Consider the following 21894-nt stretch of genomic DNA (forward strand, 5'->3'; position numbering starts at 1 on the left):
TGTGCATCTGAAAAATCAGCGTCAGCTCATCAAATTGTTGGAGGGAGTGTGTTTAGATCAAGAAAATGGGAGCCAGACCTTTTAGGTTGTATTCCCGTCTCTGCAGCTGTGACTCACTTAATGTGATTTTAGGCAAGCTAGCTAACACTCCCTATGCCATTTCAACAGGCACATCAGCAAAAACAAGGCAAGCGTGTTTATTGGGGGACAGTCAGGTTTTTTCCTTGAAAAGACATCAGATATATGCCTATCCTATATTATTTCCCTTTGGACACAACAAATTAATGAATCCCACCCAATGTTGTCAAAAACATCCTGATAAATCCCAAACATTAGAGTCATTTTGGGTAACTAAACAGTAATAACCTACAGAGGTCCATCAAGATACCTCCTTTCATTATACCTGTTTCATACACACACAGCTCATCTGCATTTATTGTGAATACACAGATTTATGGTGGTCTGAAACACAGTACATATTTGATTTTTTTTTTTTCCCTTTGGACAACCACAATGCATCTTTTCAGTAATGGCAAGGTGTGCACTAATATTGCTCTACTTCAACAATGACTGCTAGAAAAAAGTGTCCCATTTTCCTGTTTTAGTTATAATGGCTCAGTGTATTAGGACTACAGTCAAATATGAGAGAACATTCATGGAGACGGATATTTCCTTCTTGACAGAATGGGGGAAGGTTGAAAGGTCTCCACTTTGCCTCTGTAAATGTCAGGGAGACAGAATAAGATATCGTCTTGTTCTCAAATTTCTTAATCCATTGAGTCTTTTCTTCCCTCATAATTCATGAAGTGCACTTTTGAAAATCTTAACCCACATACACTTTAAAAGTGATTTTGAGTGTCCAACTTAAGACCTCTTAAAGAAGGTGAGGGGGAGTCAGCTTCAGAAAGTGCTGGGCCTATGAAAACCAGGCCAATTTCATGTCTCAGTTTGGACACCCAAAATCATTCATGAAAATGTTGACCGTTTTATGTTTAATTTCCATACTCAACTTGGTTTAGTGGATGGTTAGTGCTTGACTACTTGGAAGCATCTTTGTTCTCTTCGACCTTCTATACCAGGTTACGTACATGGGTTATAGTCACTCTGTCATATGATGGAGAAAGATTATGCAGTCTTCCAGTTTCACCCCTACTTGGTAAGGATCTAACAGCTGCTCAGACTTCAGTAGTTTCCAGCAGCAGGTGGAGAAGAGTCACCTTTGCAGGCTGTCTAAGAGCAGGAGAGGCCTGGAAAAAGACTTCCATGAAGTTATGCATAGTTACTTCTGGGATCCAATCATGTACCAACGCCCAGTGCAACCCCAAAAGCAGGTGATGCTTGCTAGGTAGGGGCATGGTGAGAGCAGGCATACTATTCACTGTTCAGACTTGGCAGACAAGTTTGTCAAACTTTCACCTTCAGGGTTTGGGCTATTTTCACCTTGTATGCAGAGGTGCGTACTGACATTTTGTTCTTTAAGTAGAACTGCTGCCAAAGGACACCTGTGCAGCACTAAGGAGTTAATGCAGGGGTGGGGAACCATTTTTCTATCAGAGGCCACTGACCCACAGAAAAAATCAGTCTTGGGCCACACCCAGCTCCACAGGCGGGGAGGGGCAGAGGCTCAGGGCTTCCCCTAGGCTCCGGGGTGGGGCCAGAAGTGAGGGGTTAGGGTGTGGGAGGGGGCTCCGGGCTGGGGCAGAGGGCTGGGGTGTGGGAGGAGGTGAGGGCTCTGGCTGGGAGTGCAGGCTCTGGTGTGGGGCTGGGAATGAAGGGTTTGGGTTGCACGAAGGGGATCCGGGCTGGGGCCAAGGGGTATGGAGTGCGGGAGTGGGTTCAGATCTGGGGCAGAGGGTTGGGGTGTGGGATATTTGGAGTGCGGAGTCTAGGAGGGAGTTAGGGTGCAGGAGGGGATTCTGACCTGAGGCACAGGGTTTGGGGTGTGGGCTCTGGCTGGGTGGTGGTTACCTCAGGCAGCTCCTGGTCGGTGGCGCAGCGGGGCTAGATGCAGGCTCCCTGCCTGCCGGGGTTCCGCGCTGCTCCCAGAAGTGACCGCCATGTCTGGCCCCTATGCAGGGGGCTGGGGGCTCTGCGCGCTGCCTGCGCCTGCAGGCACTGCCCCCGCAGCTCCCATTGGCCACAGTTCCTGGGGGCAATGCGCACAGCTTCCCTGATCGCCCCTGCTCCTAGGAAACATTCCGGGAGCTGCGTGGAGCCAATCAGACTTCCGCCAACCCAGCGCTCAAGGCTCCAACCCCACGGGGACGGTGGGGGTGGGCGGATGAGGCTCGGGGCTTCTGGCCCGCGGCGCTGAGACTTGCAGTGGACCGGATCCAGCCTGCGGGCAATAGGTTCCCCACCCCTGGGTTAAAGGAACAGAGACAAAAAGGTGGGGTTTTATTTTCAATACAGTAACTGCAGTAAATAATGAGGAGTGAAAGGAAGAATTACATGTTTGCCGAATGTTGAGAGAGATCTGGTTTGTGCCCAGTGTATCTGAGAAATAGCTCAGGAACATTTTGAGAGTTTTGCCAATATGCTGCCAAACTGCATGAGAGCAAGGCTTATCTACTGTGCAAGGGCTGACAGTCAAAAGTAAACCAAACCAAATTTATTTAGAGCACTGTGAAGCTTGTCCCTGAATTAATGGGAGTTCCTCATTGTTGCAGATTCTGTAAAAGAACTCCTTACTTGCTTTTTCATTGTTGGCTATATTTGGGGCTACTTGCCAAGCCATGGTTACTTGCTGTCTACCATGCTGTTGAATTTAACTGCTCTGTAAAAATCTAAGAAACATATTTAGTTCGTCATGCACTATGCATACAGTCCTAGAGAAGTACAGTGAAAGTTGTTCAGCAAATAAAGGAGCTGCATTCACAATTGTTTAGTGGGAAGTAACAAAAAATACAGTAATGATTTGTGACCTCGGAGATGTAACTGAATAGGACAGTTCTAGGCAGGGTTTGAGAGATGGTGGATGGTTGAGCAAATGTGCCTTTTGTTTCTGGTGACCTAATCACATATTCTTGGTTCATGCTGAAAATAGAAATTTAAAAGCAGGGCTCATTTGTGAGGCATTATTTAATACATTTGGTACATAACTTTCTGTGTGAGGCCCTGCACAAGATAGCACCTCAGAATGGTGGTGCATTGGGATGATAGTAGCTTGTTCTTCTTAGTCCCTCTGTTTAATGCATGCTAAATTCTCTTTATTTAAAGGGAAAAATGTTTTTAATGCAGCAAAACAGCAAATATTGTTTTTATCAATTAATGAGTGTGCATCCAATGGTCTGAGCAGCAGGCTTGAATACACAAGTCCTGATTGCTAATCTCAGCTATGTATCTGATTCTCTTTATGGCATAACCTTTTTTTCCTCTGTGTTCCCCCCTTCTTAAATGTGGGTAATAGTTATCCATGTTTAGAGATTTTGTAAGGTTTAATAGTTCTTAAAGTGTTGCATATATACTAGGATTTACTACTACTCCTACACAGAACAACTTCATAAATTATATTCAGAACAGTATATGTATGCATAAACTATTGGCATTTAACAGATACTATCCATCCAATTTTACACTTCTACATATGGTAGTTATGCTGACTCTTCAGTACTTGGCATTTTATCACAACAGAGATGGTAAAGATATAAGTCAACCAAACTCATTCTGAAGCATGTGCAATTGCAGTGCTAAATTGCTAAATTTGATGGGAAAGAGCCAGCTTTCTTGGCCTCTCACTCACCCAGAGGTAGCACAATCTTTTAGTGGGTTGTGATCTTAAAATACTTATCAGTAAAGATTTTACAGTGTGATTGTGACTCAACTTTACTTCTAGGGCTTTGTTTATGACGGCAAGAAAATTACTGCTGGATAAAAATCAAGCAAGTAGGAATCAGGCAGGCAAAAGTTGGTAGAATATCTTAATGTAGATAAAGCTATTTCAATCTGGACTGGAACACGACTTTTCACATAAAACAAATATAAAGACTAAAATGGGCCATATTTGAATAGTAACCCACTGGAAAAATGTTGTACATTTTATTGCCAGTCCTGAGTTATCCGGAAGCATGAAGTTCTGTTTCCCTTTTAGTGTTTTGTGTAAGTCCAGTAATGCAAACTAGCAATGTTAGTGTTTTCTTTTAAATTCGTATATCCTTCCCATTCCTTAACATCTGTTTCCTAAAATAAAAAGAAAATGGTAAAGGTGCCCTTGATCAGCATTATTCTCTATGCACCATTCATTGTTAAATACCACTGTCCATTTCTCTGGTCTAAATGTCTGGTCTAAAAGTCCTCTGTCTGACTGTAGCTGAAATATTTTTTGTGAAAAGGGTAATTATAATTGGATTTCATGTAGCTTATTCAAGGCACAATAGTCCTAAACAGAGAATATAATAACTGAGAGGATTTCATTGTCTGTATAACGTGCGTTAAATTGTTTTCCTAGAAGTCTTTCTTGTAGCTTTGTGCCTCTGGGTGCATCATTATTTCTTGCATTCCTGTGTTGAGACTGGAAATCACAGATCCTGACAATAAATACATAAGTCTGCTTTGGCAACTTCAATGTCATCCACAAACTACTATATCTATAACTGTTTTTCTTACTCAACGAACAATTTAAGTATTATGTAAATATTTTATATAAAACTATTTTTCTGCTTGATTTGTCCTCTGAAATTCTTGCCTTTTAGTTGTGAATCTGTACATTCCATCCATTTTACTAAAATTGTGAGAGATCCACTAGTGACATAAAAAGATACTGTGTGTAAGTCAGTTTCCTGATTTTCAAGACTGAACTATTGAATCCCCATGATCAGATTTGATTTCTGTAGTACTCTGAATGTGAGTGTAGCTATGATATGTGTATATGTGCGTAGGGGACAGGGAGTGTGTAGGTTATTACTTTATAATATATATATAAAATAAAGCAAGCCTTAAATTTGTTTTGAAAAATTAAAATTAAAAACAAAATGCAACTCATCAGTTATAACCTAAATACACTCCAAACACAGAAACCCTCCCTCAGCTAATCTGCATCTGTTAAAAAAAAAAAAAATTCAGTGTCCTAGATGAGGTTTGCACTGTGCCTGAAAGTCAGCAGACTTTAGGTACATTGGACTGATGTGGGAAGTGAATGCTACATTGGAGGGCCCTCCACTGAAAGTACTACATGTGGCTTGAGCGAGTACCTCAAATATATTTGCCCCTCTATTTTGTACATCTGAAAATACTACAAGAGAGAAGTGTAGGAACTCAGTTTTAACGGTTCATAGTCTGAGGGCTAAACAGTATATTCAAACTGTAGAGCTGTTCTAGATATAAGCTTAAAAGATATTTAAAATCTTGAATGTGTTACATGTGTGAAAATGAAAAGGCTGAGTCTGAGATCATACACACAGAGTGGGCTGATGCCATTCCATATGTCCTGGAACAGTTACAGATGCATTTTGGATCTGTGCAGCAATAAGCAAATTTTTACAAACAAGCAATTGTTCCAAAGTGCAGGTAGATTCTTCTTCACATAGTGCCCCTGTGAGTGTTCCACTTCAGGTGCGCATATACCCTATGTGCCTTTGATGGGAGATTTTCCTTAGCTGTGTCTGTTTTGGCCCATGCATGCACCCTAGGGGTCCTTCTGCCCCGCATCAAGGCTATACAGGGCTTGCCGAGTTCACTGGGTTTTAAATGCTGCCTCACATGCTGTGAGGCCATCCCAGTCAGTGGTGGATACTCTAAGTGCATTTGGTGTTTAGGAGAGTCACACATCCTGCAGCAGTGTGTAACATCTGTTTAGTCCTCAAATTCGAAACAAGAAAGAACTGGGAAATCAAGCTTCAACTGTTAATGATGTTAAAGATGTTCAACTGTTAAAGCTTGAAGCCCGGCCCCGCTTCAGAGCCAGGTCAGGAGAACCCCTGTTTTCATCAGGTGGGATCTAGCTCCCCTTCAACCTCAGCCCAGCATTCTCCTAGAAAGCAGAAGGCTTCTGAGACTAATTCTAAATGAAGCAAGAAGAGGAGCTCTAACTCCCCTCTTAACCAGTCCACTTTGAAAAGACCTCTCTCTTCAAGCAGGTGAATGGCTTTGGAAGGCTCCATCTAAAGGCACAGTGGGTTGCTCCAGTACCAGTGGAGTGGAGAGACCCCATAGCTCTAAGAGCAAGCATGGCTCGAAGAAGGCACTCGTACTGTCTAGAAGACTGGTACCATCAAATATGCTCTTCCAGTATCACCTCCAACAGACTCTTCAGTACCATGTGTGACCAAGCCCCCATCTACTTGAGTAGCTACCTCAGAGCATTCAAAATCATGGGGACGGGCAGGGACAAGCAGGCTGTCCGTTTGGTGCCACCGTACTTTAGGTACCCAAAGAACTTTATCTGTGACTGCTGAGTCAAAGTTCCTTCTTCCAGCTGGTGCCAATGGTCATGTAACGACAGAGGCATCTGTGTTGGGATGGGGGCACACCGCAGTGCTCATACAGAGGCAGATAGTCACCCAAGAAACCACCCTCCACATCAACCTGTTGGAACTCCGAGGGTTTAGAAATGCATGCCTTCGCTTTCTGCCTCTCATCAAAGACAAGTCTATCCGAGTCATGACTGACGACGTGTGCTGCATGCAGGTGGGGACGAGATCCCATTACCTCTGCATCGAAGACAATAAAGCTATGGAACTGATGCATAAGGCATCACATAAGAATTTCATCACAGCCAATGATCTCAGCAGGTCTTTTCACCAAGACTACAAGTGGGAATTGGACTCCTATTTTTATCGATATATTTTGAACGTAGGGATTCTCAGAAGAGGACGTCTATGCCACAGCTTCAAACAAAAAATACTACCTGTTCTGTTCAAGGGGAGGAGCTTCCGCCTCAATTAATTGCGGAATGCCTTCCTCCTCCCTTGGAAATAGAAGCTCTTTTAAGTGTTTCCCCCATTCCTCTTATTCTCTGTGTGGTGAACAAGATCAGACAGGATGAAGCCAGAGTTATCCTAATAGACCTGACTTGGTTGAGGCAGACATGGTTTCCTGCCCTGCTTCACCTATCTCTGTATCCAGCAATAAAGCTTCCAATAATTCCTCATCTCCTGTCGCCAGAAACCATCTGGCTGCTGCCTAATCTGAGAACTCTCCACCTCAAGATGTGGCTTCTCGATGGCTCTTTGGGAAAGAGCCAGCAGATAGACTCTTTTCTACCATTTAGTAATACACCTCTACCCTGATAAAATGCGGTCCTTGGGAGGCAAAAAACTCACCGCATTATAGGTGAGACCACTTTATATTGAACTTGCTTTGCCGCCGTGCCCCCCCCCCCATTCGTTGTTCCCTGACTGCCCCCTCCAGAGACCCCCCATCCCTAATCACTCCCCAGGACCCCATGCCCTACCCAACCCCCCTGCTCCCTATCCCCTGAATGCTTCGACCCCTATCCACACCCCCCGCCCCCTGACAGGCACTCACCTGCGGTGGGAAGCTGGGAGCTGGCGGAGTGGAGCGGGCTGGGGCCGGGCTGTTCCGCTTCCGCCACTGCCAGTGAGTGCAGGGGGGATCCCTTTCTCCAAGCCCCCTCCCCCGAGCGACATGGCTGGGGGCGAGGGAAGTGGAGTGGGCTGCTCCCAGCCCCCCGCTAATCCCCTGGGCCACTCTGGGGCTGCGGGGCCCCCAAAAGTGCAAACCCCACCGCTCCTGCCTCCCAGACCGTGGGTGGGGGGAGGAGCCCCTGACCGCCCCCGAGACCCTCTGCCCCTTTTCCAACCCCTCGGCCTGGCCCGGCACCCTTAACACACTGCTCAGAGCAGCGTGTCGGAGCTTTACCGCTTTGTATGCGAACCCGCATTATATCGGGTCGCGTTATATCGGGGTAGAGGTGTATCCGAAATACCTGCCTTCAAAAATGGAAAAGATGTAGTCATTGGTGCAACCTCCAGAAAGTTGTTCCTCACTCTGCCCCTCTTCTGCTAGTTCTGGAGTACCTCTTGCATTTAAAGGAAAAACAGGATTGTCTCAGGGTTCATTAAGGGATTCCACAATAAAGGATTCTCACTGTTTGCTCATCCTCCAACTTTAATGTTCATAAAGGGATTGGGAAACATTTTTCCACAGATGAAAGCCCTTGCTCTGGTTTGGGACTTCAGTTTGGTTCTTAGAAATCTCATGAAACGCCCATTTGAGCCAGTGGTGTTCTGCTCATGTTAAACCCCTCTATGTAGTTAGCCTTTGTAGTGGCTATTACATCAGCCTGAAGAGTGGATGAAATTGGGACATTAATGGCAGACCCTCCTTTCACAATATTGTACAAGAACAAGATTTTCTTACAGTCACATCACAGATTCCTTCCTAAAGTATTGTTTGAGATTCAGACTACTGAATCAGACTACTTATCTACCAATTTTCTTTCCCAACCACATAATTCCATTTTGAAGACTGTTGTCCACACTCTAAATATCTTGAGGGTGCCTGCTTTCTACCTGGATAGGACTAAATCATTCAGGAAATCTCCAAGACTATTCATTTTGTTTGCAGATAGATCTAAAGGATCTGCTATTTCTACCCAGAGACTGTCAAAATGGATCTCCGGATATATTATTGCTTATTATGTTGTTGCCAGCATTCCACCTCCTCCTGGCATGTCAGCTCATGCTAAGATGTCTCAGTCTACATCTGTGGCCCTCCTTAAAAATGTCCCTGTATCTAAGATCTGCATGATCCTCTGTACATAGCTTCTCCAGACACTACCCTAATCGATGCCTCTAGATCACATGTGGCAATTAGCAACTCAGTTCGTTTCTCAATTATGGACTAGATTCCGAAGATCCCTCCTTCTTTCAGGGGTTCTGCTTGGAAGCCACCTGAAGTGAAGCACCCATACTCATCCTGTGCAGTAACTGTGTTTTTTTGAGATGCGTGACCTTGTGAGTGTGCCACTACCTGTCCTCCTTCCCCTCTGCTTTGGAGCTTCTTGAGAGACTTGGCAATGGAGAGGTAATTGAGGGTGGTTCACCCGTGCAGCTTTATGTAGCCTCGGTGCGGGACAGAAGGATGACTAGGGCACCTCCATGGGCTGAATGGATGCTACTAATGAAAATTTCTGATCAAAAGTATGTGGGGCACACATGCACCTGAAGTGGAGCACCCATAAGGGGACATGTCTAGAAGAACCACAGTTACTGCACAGGGTGAGTAACCTCCTCTTCTTAAAATGTTAGTCCCTCTCTAGTTGAACACTTTATTAATGGGGGGGGGGAATTCTTACACTCATGGGGGACCTATAACATCTCTATATACACCAAAACAATGGTGGCTAGAGTTATGGGATGTTGCTGGTAAGAAAAGACTTGTACAGAAGGCAAGGTAACAGAAAATGTTTATGAAATGTGTCCGTTTTAGACTATAATGCTTCAATAAATCATTTTAATTTATAAGAACAATGGGTGAAATCCTAACTCCATTGAAATTAATGAAAAAACCCAACTGACTTTAATGGGGCCAGACTTTCACCCAGTATTTATAAGGATTATGTGAACCAAAAAGTAAAATTCATATTAACCTCTTACATCTCTCCTCTCTATATTCTTTTGTGATTTTACATGAAAATAATTAAAATGGAGACACCATAGTAAAGTGATTTGTACCATGTTTGGTGTTGGCTCCTCTTCCACTTTGGAAAGTAAACCAGTATGAAAATTTGAGCAACACTTAAGTACAGTTAAACTCTAACAAATGACTGTATGCAGTAATAATTAAGTCAGCATAGACTTTCATGGAAATTGTTCCTCAATATCTTACAGCTCACTTGACAAGTGTAAAGATAGTGTTTTTCTTAATTGCCACATCTGCAAGTTGTAATAGGGGTCTGAAAGTCAAACTGGGGTACTTCTGGTTCAGACACCATCGTCTTTCACCATCTGTAGCGTAAAGCTAAACATCATAAACAGTACTGTTAAGTTCCAGCTTCAGAGTTTTTATTACTGGTGATGAATGAGTAAGAAAAGAAAGTCTTCCCCCTATTGCTGTATTGGTTCTGTTGGACTTAAAGTAGTAAGAATTAATATTGTCAATAAAGTAAGCAACTATATCTCTGAATATACATGCAGGGAGCAGATTTGTTAAGTGAGGAGACATGTCCATGGAAGTCACTCTTCTGACGATGACCAGATATTTAAACCCCAATGCTTTATTACTTCATGTAATAAACATGTCTCTCCTTTCTTTCTTGCAGCTCACACGCCAGACAACAGTTTCCTTGGGTTTGTAGTGGAGCAGCATCTGAATTCCAGTGACATTAAACACATTAATGACATCAAACGGCAGAACCAGTCACTTGTTTATGGCAAAGTAGATAACTTCTGGAAGGTAAGTTGCAATTTTTTTTTTACATCTTTGTCAAATTCATTTTGATCAGAGGAAAAATACATATATCTCAAGACTCACAATAAGTTGCCTCGTGAATTTCTAATAAGTCCTTTGTCTGAAAATAAGCAGTAACTTCAAGGGATTTATCTACTGAGCATTTGTGGAGCTTTGTAATAAAAGGGGTATCTGCCTAGCTAACGGGAAGGGAATGGGTCTGAAAAGTCTGCACAATATCTGTCCACTTTACTTTGGGTGTGAAAATGCTACAACTTTCAGTAACATATGTGCTTATGCATGTCGATGAAGCATAGTGAGGCACAATGGAATATTGAGTGTTGTATAGCATTTCCCTTGCTTGGATAAAGGACTTTTTTTTTTATATAGCCCAGTGAATAGGATGCTTGTTTTGTTTTATTTACTGGTAACAAAATTAGTCGGTCTAGTGTTATCAGACTCAATTGAGGGAGATACAGTAACTATTAAAGAGCTATTGCGGGGATTTGAAGTGATGCAGGGGCTTTTGTAAACCTGGACTGTGTCATAAGCAACTCTCTTTCAGTGATTTATTCTCCTGCCTGCTGCAGAAAGTTTTTCTTGTATTTGAGAGCAGCCTGTGCAATGTTCTGATCATAAGGTTATGTGGAACCTGTTCAGGCTCTCACTTTAAAGCTCTGGAAATATCGCTTCTGATACTCCCTTGCAAAAAAATCAGCTTTTTGCTTCATTGACCTTGATGGTTGTACAGCTATCGTATCTGGATAAGGGAGCATCAATGTTTAGCTTGTCGTTGACAGCTAGTTCTGCTTCACAAAAGGAAGCAGTTGCCTCTGTGCATTTGTAACCCGCTGCTGAGAATGTGACAGGTCCCAGAGTGTGGCGATCTGCAGAAGATATGAGTCCGCTACAGCTGCTAGCTCCAGACCTTTGGCTCTTTAGTTAACGATGTAGTAGCTCATGCTTTGAGGTTTAGATGTTCCCGTTCAATTCCCGCTATGTTGGCCAGGCTCTCAGCCATCATGTAAGTGGAAGCTTGTCTGAGATTCAAACTGCTGTTGGCCTCAGAGACTCAGGATGAGCTTCCTATGAGTAGAGGAAGTACATAACCTGTGGGTGTGGGTGTGAAAAGTCTTCCTTTGTGCTCGATCCACAAAGGATATGTATTGTCACAGCCTTCAGATCCAGAGTCTTGTCTCTTTAGCTGGCGCTGTAACAGCTCGTGCTTTTATCTCTGGAGGTCCCAGGCCAATCCCTGGTGTGTTGTCACAGTGGCAGCCATCACACATTAACATGTATGGGGCCTAGTGCCTCTAGCACAGGGGTGGGCAAACTATGGCTCGGGGGCAGCATCCAGCCCTTCAGACATTTTAATCCGGCCCTCAAACTCCTGCTGGGGAGCAGGGTCCAGGGCTTGCACCGCTCTGGCGCTCCAGCCAGGGAGGGGGGTCAGGGGCTTGCCCCGCTCTGCGCATGCCATGGCTTTGAGTGGCTCCCGGAAGAAGTGGCATATCCCACCTCTGGCTCCTATGCACAGAGGCAGCCAAGGGGCTCTGCCCCAAGCGCAACACCTGCAGCTCCTATTGGCCAGGAACCATGGCCAATGGGAGCTGCAGGGGCAGTGCCTGCGGACAGGGCAGGGAACAGAGCCGCCTGGCCGCACCTCTGTGTAGGAGCCGGAGGGGGGACATGCTGCTGCTTCTGGGAGCTCCTGGAGGTAAGTGGCACTCAGAGCCTGACCCCCATCCATGCCCCAACCCTCTGCCCCAGTCCTGATCCCCCTCCCACCTTCCGAACCCCTTGGTCCCAGCCCGGAGCACCCTGCACCTTCAACCCCTCACCCCCAGCCCCACCCCAGCATCCTCACCCAAGCTGGAGCCTTCACACACCTATCCCCACACCCCAACCCCCAATTTCATGAGCATTCATGGCCCGCCATACAATTTCCATAGCTGGATGTGGCCCTCAGGCCAAAAAAGTTTGCCCACCCCTGCTCTAGCAGCAAACTGAGGAACAGTATAACTACCAGAGGCCCGTTCATGTTAAGGTGATGTCATTGGTTCCAGCTACATAAAGGAATACACACACCCTAATCACCTTAATTCCTTTGCTGCTACTGCTGCTGAGAGTGAAACAAACTATCTCTCATGTTCACAGCTAGTTAGGTTATCATCTCATTGTTAGTTTAGTTAATTATTTATAGTATTGTTAGAGTAGTTGGGACCACTTGCCTTTTGTTATCCTCCAGGCTATGTCAGGTGCCAAACTCCATAGGGGGTCCAAACTACTTCACTGTCTTTCCAGAGACAGGTGTGCGTGTTCCATGCCTGTTCCAGAGGCTGATGTAGCATTTTGGTGAACAATCGGATGGACCTTCGCTCCTTTGTTGAGGAAGGGCGGACAGTTAATACTGCTGGGGCACTTGGCTTCCGTCGGCTTTTATCAGGCCATCTTAGGACACCTGGGAGTTTCAAAGTCCTCATCTTTGCATCCTCTATAAAGAGACCTGAGACTCATCTTGCTGCCCCAGCCTCAGTGTCAGGCCCAAGAGCAGATGCCCCAAGGCAAACACTTACTGGGGCTCATCCTCCCTTCGGGCACTGCAGGCTTTGTCAAAACCAACTGCGCTGGCACCACTGTCTTGGTTGGTACCAAAAGCTCTTTGTGCCTGTGACCCAGGAACCCCTTAATACCAACTGGCAGAAGGGCTTAAGACGTGAATAGGGGTTTACAGGAATCTCCTGGGTCTGATGTCTACATAATAGTGCGCTAAAAGATGGGATATGAAGTCTTTACCAACAATCAGTAACATAGCAGTCATCTTAGTCATTGCAAATGTATGTATGGGTAATATTTAAGAAGTTATATGTTTATATTGGAAATTATTATCTTAAAACCTTGAAATTAAAAGCATATCATCAAGATGTGATTGGCCTTGGGCAGCTTCTGTTCAGGCAGGGGATAGGAGATGCTGCTCTCTCTCTCTGGTCTAGTGTGGATTGTGTGTCTCACAAGGTAAGCCCATCTGCATGGAGCCAGATGCTGAAATTGCAAGGTCAACAGGAGAGGGAGGCCACAAGGAAGAACAATCAGCAGGGAGTATCCTGCTTATGCATAAAGATTAAGACTGTTTGGATATATCTAGGATTGCACAGAGTTACAGGGGATCTGTACACGGAGGAGGCAAAAAGACAGCATGACTTGTCTCATGAACAGAAGATCATAGCCAAGCCTGACTATAATATGCAGGAAAGATTTTGGGTGGGCTTTTGCTCTATGTGACATAACAATGCCTAGTTAGTTAAGTTTAGGCTCTAGACAGCATGTTATGATTCTGTTTTAGATGTAATGATTTGTTTCCCTTAATTCTACTTGCCTCTCCTCAGATCTCTGTTCTTTGTTAAATAAACTACTTATTTTTACTATAAACACGATGCTCTTCCAGCCAAGCCCTCACTCAGGCTTCAGAGTGCACTTTACCAGCACACGCACAGGTAGGGATATGGTTACAGTTTCACACACATGCTGAGATCAGCTCTGCATGGGGGAAACTCAGCCGAGGAATTGCCCAGCTACTCAAGTGCAGATCCCCTCTAGAGTGTAACCCCAAAATTGTATAGTCTTGCACCGCACAGAGAATTATACAATGTAAGCTTGTTGAAATTCGCCCCGCCCTCAATGTGGAGGAAGGTATGAACAGCTTCTCCCCCCCCCGCCCCGTTATTAATTCCACAAACTGGTTTTAGAGAAAACAAAAACAAGTTTATTAACTACAAAAGATAGATTTTAAGTGATTCTAAGGGCTAGCAAACAGATCAAAGCAGATTACTTAGTAAATAAAACAAACATGCAATCTAAGTTTAAAATAGTAAAGAACCTGGCTACAAGTAGCAAATTCTCATCTGAAATGTTGTTTTAGGCAGACTACAGAGATTCTTGAAGGTCAGCTGCACTGGCCTGCAGCTTAAAACTTCAGATATGTCATTCACAGGCTAGACACCCTTCCAGCCTGGGCTCAGTCCTTCTCTCCTCTTTGTCTTTGTTTCTTAGATGTTTACAGCAGTCATCCTGGGCGGGGATTCAGTGAAGAACGAACACTCATTATGTCATCCCCTGCATTAAATAGGTTTTAAATATAGCGGGAATCCTTTGTCTTCAAGTGTGATTTCCACCCCCAGTCAGTGGAAAAGTACTAATTTTATCACTGAGTCCAGTATCAGGTGACTTCATCACATGACCCTGCAGCCATAACTCAAAGTCTATTTGGCGCGTCCACAGGAAGGCTTTCCAGGAAAGTGGGAGATTACCATCTTCAAAGACCTGTTGTTTTTCCTAATGGCCCTTTTCAGCCAGCAATCTAGACTGATTGCATTCTGGCTAGTGGGAGTTCCCCAGGTATAAACACATTTGTAATAGGTGCATAGACAATATTCCTAACTTCAGATACAAAAATGATACATGCATACAAATCTGACAATATTCAGTATATCATAACCTTTCTAATATCTCACATGACCCATCTTGCATAAAATACATCTTAGATATGCCATAATCCTATTATAACAATATTTCTATGAAGAATATGGGGCGTAGTGTCACAGTGGTATTTGTTGCAACATCCCTCAGCTGATTGGATGCTGGTCTCAGCAGGTCAGGAATTCTCCAAAAGTAACAGGTCATCCCTCACTGCTCTCTCAGGGTGTGTAATTGATGCTATTAGAAGGAAGATCTGTTCTTTGCTGCTTTGGGCCTCTGAGAGGCAAATTATCAATCTGTCCTGTCCAGATAAGACTACTTATTGGACTCTTGTTCTATTATGAGGTTTCAAACTTTTGGTGTAGTTTTTTGTGAGCTTCTTGGTATATAACAGAAACAATTGTTACACTGGTATCTGGAGGTATAGCAAGGGAGGATTCCAGAATAAAATGTAATGGTCCCCTGGGTGACTGAGGGTAGGGCAATATTGCAAATAGAAGGAACAGGAGGAGTCCATAAACAAAAAGTGCTACTTTGGCATCAGTTTGCTGCCACTTCTCAAAATTGGGAGACTGTCTTGCAGTAAGGGATGTGGAGGAAGGATTTCATCTAACTCAATGAAGCTGGCTGTTGTCTGGATTCTGATTTCCTGGGTTCAGTATCCCTACTGGAAATTGTATTACAGGCAAAGAGTTTTGAAACTTGCTAATAAGTTTGTGCCTTAAAATTTGAGATGCTACAGCCCTGCACCTAAAAACACTGTTCCTTTAGAGTAAAGATGAAATGTGGTTACCATAAACTACTGCTCCATTTATACTAGTACAGTACACCAAGGTCTTTCAGAATACAGGAATAAGACAGTTGCTGAGAGTAAATTCTCAGTTGTATCACAACTGACATGAAAAAGGGGAAGCCTCTGAGTTAAAATTGATGACAAAATAAGCAAATGAGGAGCTGAACTCTTGCTTCATTTAAACACGAACCCTTTTAAGAGCATAAGAATGGCCATACTGGGTCAGACCAAAGGTCCATCCAGCCCAGTATCCTGTCTACCGACAGTGGCCAATGCCAGGTGCCCCAGAGAGAGTGAACCTAACAGGTAATGATCAAGTGATCTCTCTCCTGCCATCCATCTAGACCCTCTGACAAACAGAGGCTAGGGACACCACTCCTTACCCGTCCTGGCTAATAGCCATTAATGGACATAACCTCCATGAATTTATCCAGTTCTCTTTTAAACCCTGTTATAGTCCTAGCCTTCACAACCTCCTCAGGCAAGGAGTTCCACAGGTTGACTGTGCGCTGAGTGAAGAAGAACTTCCTTTTATTTGTTTTAAACCTGCTACCCATTAATTTCATTTGGTGGCCCCTAGTTCTTATATTATGGGAACAAGTAAATAAATTTTCCTTATTCACTTTTTCCACACAACTCATGATTTTATATACCTCTATCATATCCCCCCTTAGTCTCCTCTTTTCCAAGCTGAAAAGTCCTAGCCTCTTTAATCTCTCCGCATATGGGACCCGTTCCAAACCCCTAATCATTTTAGTTGCCCTTTTCTGAACCTTTTCTAATGCCAGTATATCTTTTTTGAGATGAGGGGACCACATCTGTACGCAGTATTCAAGATGTGGGCATACCATGATTTATATAAGGTCAATAAGATATTCTCCGTCTTATTCTCTATCCCTTTTTTAATGATTCCTGACATCCCATTTGCTTTTTTGACTGTCGCTGCACACTGCGTGGACGTCTTCAGAGAACTATCCACGATTACTCCAAGATCTTTCTCCTGATTGATTGTAGCTAAATTAGCCCCCATCGTATTGTATGTATAGTTGGGGTTATTTTTTCCAATGTGCATTACTTTACATTTATCCACATTAAATTTCATTTGCCATTTTGTTGCCCAGTCACTTAGTTTTGTGAGATCTTTTTGAAGTTCTTCACAGTCTGCTTTGGTCTTAACTATCTTGAGCAGTTTAGTATCATCTGCAAACTTTGTCACCTCACTGTTTACCCCTTTCTCCAGATCATTTATGAATAAGTTGAATAGTATTGGTCCTAGGACTGACCCTTGAGGAACACCACTAGTTACCCCTCTCCATTCTGAACATTTACCGTTTATTCCTACCTTTTGTTCCCTGTCTTTTAACCAGTTCTCAATCTATGAAAGGATCTTCCCTCTTATCCCATGACAACTTAATTTACATAAGAGCCTTTGGTGAGGGGCCTTGTCAAAGGCTTTCTGGAAAACTAGGTACACTATGTCCACTGGATCCCCTTGTCCATGTTTGTTGACCCCCTCAAAGAACTCTAATAGATTAATAAGACATGATCTCCCTTTACAGAAACCATGTTGACTTTTGCGCAAAAATTTGTGTTCTTTTATGTGTCTGACAATTTTATTCTTTACTATTGTTTCAACTAATTTGCCTGGCAGTTACAGACGTTAGACTTACCTTCTTAAATATTGGTGTTACATTAGCTATCTTCCAGTCACTGGGTTCAGTAGCTGATTTAAAGGACAGGTTACAATCCATAGTTATAAGTTCCGCAGTTTCACATTTGAGTTCTTTCAGAACTCTTGGGTGAATGCCATCTGGTCCTGGTGACTTGTTACAGTTAAGTTTCTCAATTAATTCCAAAACCACCTCTAGTGACACTTCAATCTGTGACAGTTCCTCAGATTTGTCACCTACAAAGGTGGCTCAGGTTTGGGAATTTCCCTAACATCCTCAGCCGTGAAGACTGAAGCAAAGAATTCATTTAGTTTCTCCGCGATGACTTTATCGTCTTTAAGTGCTCCTTTTGTATCTCGGTTGTCCAGGGGCCCCACTGGTTGTTTAGCAGGCTTCCTGCTTCTGATGTACTTAAAAAACATTTTGTTGTTTATTTTTTGAGTTTTTGCCTTTGGAATGGATGATTGATTGACTCCCCTTTTCACCTGAAACGTCCACTGATGATCCCTGGAGAGAGAAGTTTTGAGGAAATGAGAATTAATCCAAACTGGCCTAGGAAGCTATGATGTCCAAACGTACTAAATGATTTAATAGCGTTTCTGATCATGCTTCCCATGAGAATAGCTGTGCTATGTTAAGCTCATTTAAGAGGGCAGCACTGCAGAAGAAAAGATACTTAAACAGATTGATAAACACCCTGTTGCCCACTTGCCAACTATCCACTTTAGTTGTCTATAACAGGATCCTTGGGGCGTGGGAAGGGCAAAGTCTCTGTTCATTAGCTGACGTATTGAGAACCATGTGGATATTAGTCAGCAATACGTTTGTGGTTGTGATCCCTCCAAATTTGTTCATCCAAATCTAATCCTCCTGAAATCCTCACTTATAAAAGTAATTCTTGTTGACTGTAATGGTACATACTTTGGTGATTTTTCTGTTTGGTTCATGACTGAAGAAAGATTTCATTCATTTTCTTTTTTTTTTTTTTTTTCCTTCTCCTTTTGCATAATGAAGGTTTTTCCCCAGAACACATTTCAGCAGAACAGAAATCCATTAGTTTTGAGTCTGTTCTGGCTTAGGCTTTTGCGATTACAGTTCCTGATCTGATTATCAGAACCGGAAGCATAATACAGTCTCTCAAGAATAGTTGGATCTAATAATCATCTATACTTCCTGACCTGATTAGTTGTGCGAGTCAACAGAACAGCCTGTCAAGTGTAGTCAGATCTAATAAACAAGGTTGTTGCTCAGTTACTTGGATTTTTATGCATACGTATTTTTTCAGTTCTTCAAATATGTTAAGGGCTCTTATAAAGAGGAAAATGATCAATTGTTCTCCACGGTCCATAGAATATAGGACAAGAAGTAATGGGCTTAATCTGTAGCAAGGAAGATTTAGGTTAGGTATTAGGAAAAACTTTCCAACTCTAAGGGGTAGCTAATCTCTGGAATAGGCTTCCAAGGGAGGATGTGGAATCACCATCATTGAAGGTTTTTAAGAACAGGTTCGGCAAACATCTGTCAGGGATGGTCTAGTTTTACTTTGTCCTGCCTCATCGCAGGAGGCTGGATTTAACTTCGTGGGACTCCTTCCAGCCCTACATTTCTATGAATCTTTGAGGAAATCACTCCAGGAAAATTACAATGTAATATCAACCACAATTCGCATAAAAAATACTTTTAAGTATTCAGAAGCAACATAATTACAGCCAGTTATGAACACCCAGTGCCTTTTAACAAGATGAGTATTCTTTATAAATTGTTATTGTCCATATAATTTTTTGTGGAAGATTTGGGATTATTACATATTTAATTTCCTTTTTAGTATATTTCAAAAAACTGAGCTAGTAGTAGTCTCACTGAACAGTATCCCTCCCTTAAATAGTATGTAAAGGTGTCCCCTCCCCCCCGCCCCATGGGTTCTCTGTGGGTACTGATTGGAAGAAAAGTCCAAATTTTTTTTAGTAAAGGTCAGCCTTCCAAGCTAGCACTTCCATGGTTACTAGAGATTGCTGTTGACCATGGGTCTTATTATGTCAGGATTGCCATTCCCCTCCTTTTACATTGTTCTTACACATTGTATTTATAGATTACTTTCATTGTACTTATCAGTTTTTGAAGCCAGAAGATGTAGGGAGAAAATCTCCTTTCAACTCCCTACACATGCAGATGACATCCTTGCTTATCATCCACTTTCCCTCCAAAATTGCAGAAGAGCTATTGCCTAATTAATCAATTGAAATTTATGTCAGTACTATCAGAAAGCAGCTCAAATCCTGTCTTCCTATGCAACTATGGCTTGTCTTGAGGGAGGCAGCCATTTTAATTCTGTCACACTTCCCCAGACAGGCCTACTTGCTTACATTGAATATAGAGAGAGAGAAACAGACTAGCAAAGCAAGTAAACAAAAGCCATACATATGGCTGTACATTTGTAAATCATCTTGCAGACATCAAATTATAAATGAATAGTTGGAGATGTTTTTATAAAAAATGTTTATTTTTATTAAATTAGTCTTCCCTAAAAAAATTCTTTTTTTTTTTAAATTTAGCATTAGCATGGCTGAACTATCAAACTTTCTGCTTATTTCTCCCTTTTCTTTCCACAGGACTGTGCACCAGTACAGTGAATTAATGCTGTCCTATAATATTGAGCAAGACTATTAGCTAACAGGATTTAACTTGCACAAGCACCGCACATCCCAACTATCTCTTCCCCTGCACTCACTTCCTCCACCCCACTCTTTCACTGTGCTCCTACTAACTCGCTCAACTTTAACTCTTTTATCTTTCAATTCTGCCCTCTTTCTTTTTAAGAGCTTTACTTCTCCTCTCTGACCAGTTCTTATGCTGTCAGCCCCTTTTAGCTCCTCTTTACCTTCAATTCTCTTAATCCTTTTTTCCAGCACCTACTCTTTATCATCTGTCTACCATCGTGTCTAGGCCAAGACCCCACTGGCATTCAACCCATCTGTCAAGGTTCCTCCCCCACTCTGAACTCTAGGGTACAGATGTGGGGACCTGCATGAAAAACCTCCTAAGCTTATCTTTACCAGCTTAGGTCAAAACTTCCCCAAGGTACAAAATATTCCACCCTTTTGTCCTTGGATTGGCCGCTACCACCACCAAACAAATACTGGTTACTGGGGAAGAGCTGTTTGGACACGTCTTTCCCCCCAAAATACTTCCCAAAACCTTGCACCCCACTTCCTGGACAAGGTTTGGTAAAAAGCCTCACCAATTTGCCTAGGTGACTACAGACCCAGACCCTTGGATCTTAAGAACAATGAACAATCCTCCCAACACTTGCACCCCCCCTTTCCAGGGAAATGTTGGATAAAAAGCCTCACCAATTTGCATAGGTGACCACAGACCCAAACCCTTGGATCTGAGAACAATGAAAAAGCATTCAGTTTTCTTACAAAAAGACTTTTAATAGAAATAGAAGTAAATAGAAATAAAAAAAAAATCCCCCCTGTAAAATCAGGATGGTAGATACCTTACAGGGTAATTAGATTCAAAACATAGAGAACCCCTCTAGGCAAAAACCTTAAGTTACAAAAAAGATACACAGACAGAAATAGTTATTCTATTCAGCACAATTCTTTTCTCAGCCATTTAAAGAAATCATAATCTAACACGTACCTAGCTAGATTACTTACTAAAAGTTCTCAGGCTTCATTCCTGGTCTATCCCCGGCAAAGACAAAATATAGACAGACACACATACCCTTTGTTTCTCTCCCTCGTCCCAGCTTTTGAAAGTATCTTGTCTCCTCATTGGTCATTTTGGTCAGGTGCCAGCGAGGTTACCTTTAGCTTCTTAACCCTTTACAGGTGAGAGGAGATTTCCTCTGGCCAGGAGGGATTTTAAAGGGGTTTACCCTTCCCTTTATATTTATGACACCATCTCTTCTCTTGCTCCATTTCTACCCTCTTCTCATCTCTGCTGTTATGACTCTGAAGTCTACTCTTTAACACTTTGCCCTTAAGCTTTCCATTTCTATCCCCCCGTAATGCTGCTTGCCTCCTGTCATCCTTTTGTTCCATCTATTTGTCTCCCTCACCTTTATATGTAGCCCTTTCTGCTCTGATTGATTTCCCTCTCTTCTCCTATTTTAACTAAGCCGTGCAGCTGAATGATTTTCAATTAATGTCCTACCTCCCTTCTTCCCCTTGTCTCTCAAATCCTAGCGCATGCTCTAATTGCCTTGACTTCCTCTCCTCCATCTCTCTCCTTGTTCCCATCGAATCTGGTTTACACTCACTCTCTCCTGCCTTCACAAACAGTCCTTACCTAAGGTCACTTCCGACCTTCTCTTAGCTAAATTAAAAAGGCTTTTCTGTTCTCATTCTTTGAAAGGGCTGATCTATCTCCTCCTCTGTTTTCTCTCTAAACTTGATTTCCCTGACATTATGCACTCTTGGTTCTCTTACTTTTACTCCTGAGGGCATTCTGTGCCAAAAAGTTAAAAATTCTGCACACAATATTTTAAAATTCTGCAAGTTTTGTTTGTCAAATAAATGTGCAGGCTCCAGCATGGCATTGGGGAGCACAGGACACAGGCTGCACAGAGGTGGGAGATCACTGTGCAGCTCCCCGCCT

General features: G+C 43.0%; 1 protein-coding gene across 2 annotated transcripts in view; it reads left to right on the top strand.

The window, feature by feature from the left end:
- Positions 1-21894, top strand: part of MGAT5 (alpha-1,6-mannosylglycoprotein 6-beta-N-acetylglucosaminyltransferase) — a 229209-nt gene that overhangs the window by 150549 nt on the left and 56766 nt on the right. For both annotated transcript variants that reach the window (XM_074967256.1, XM_074967255.1), the window contains one exon: positions 10223-10356. In XM_074967256.1, the coding sequence (XP_074823357.1) occupies positions 10223-10356 (134 nt within the window). The remainder of the gene's footprint in view (positions 1-10222; positions 10357-21894) is intronic.

This window comes from Natator depressus, chromosome 11 (genome assembly GCF_965152275.1).
Source record: "Natator depressus isolate rNatDep1 chromosome 11, rNatDep2.hap1, whole genome shotgun sequence".
In the NCBI taxonomy this organism is placed as follows: domain Eukaryota; kingdom Metazoa; phylum Chordata; order Testudines; family Cheloniidae; genus Natator; species Natator depressus.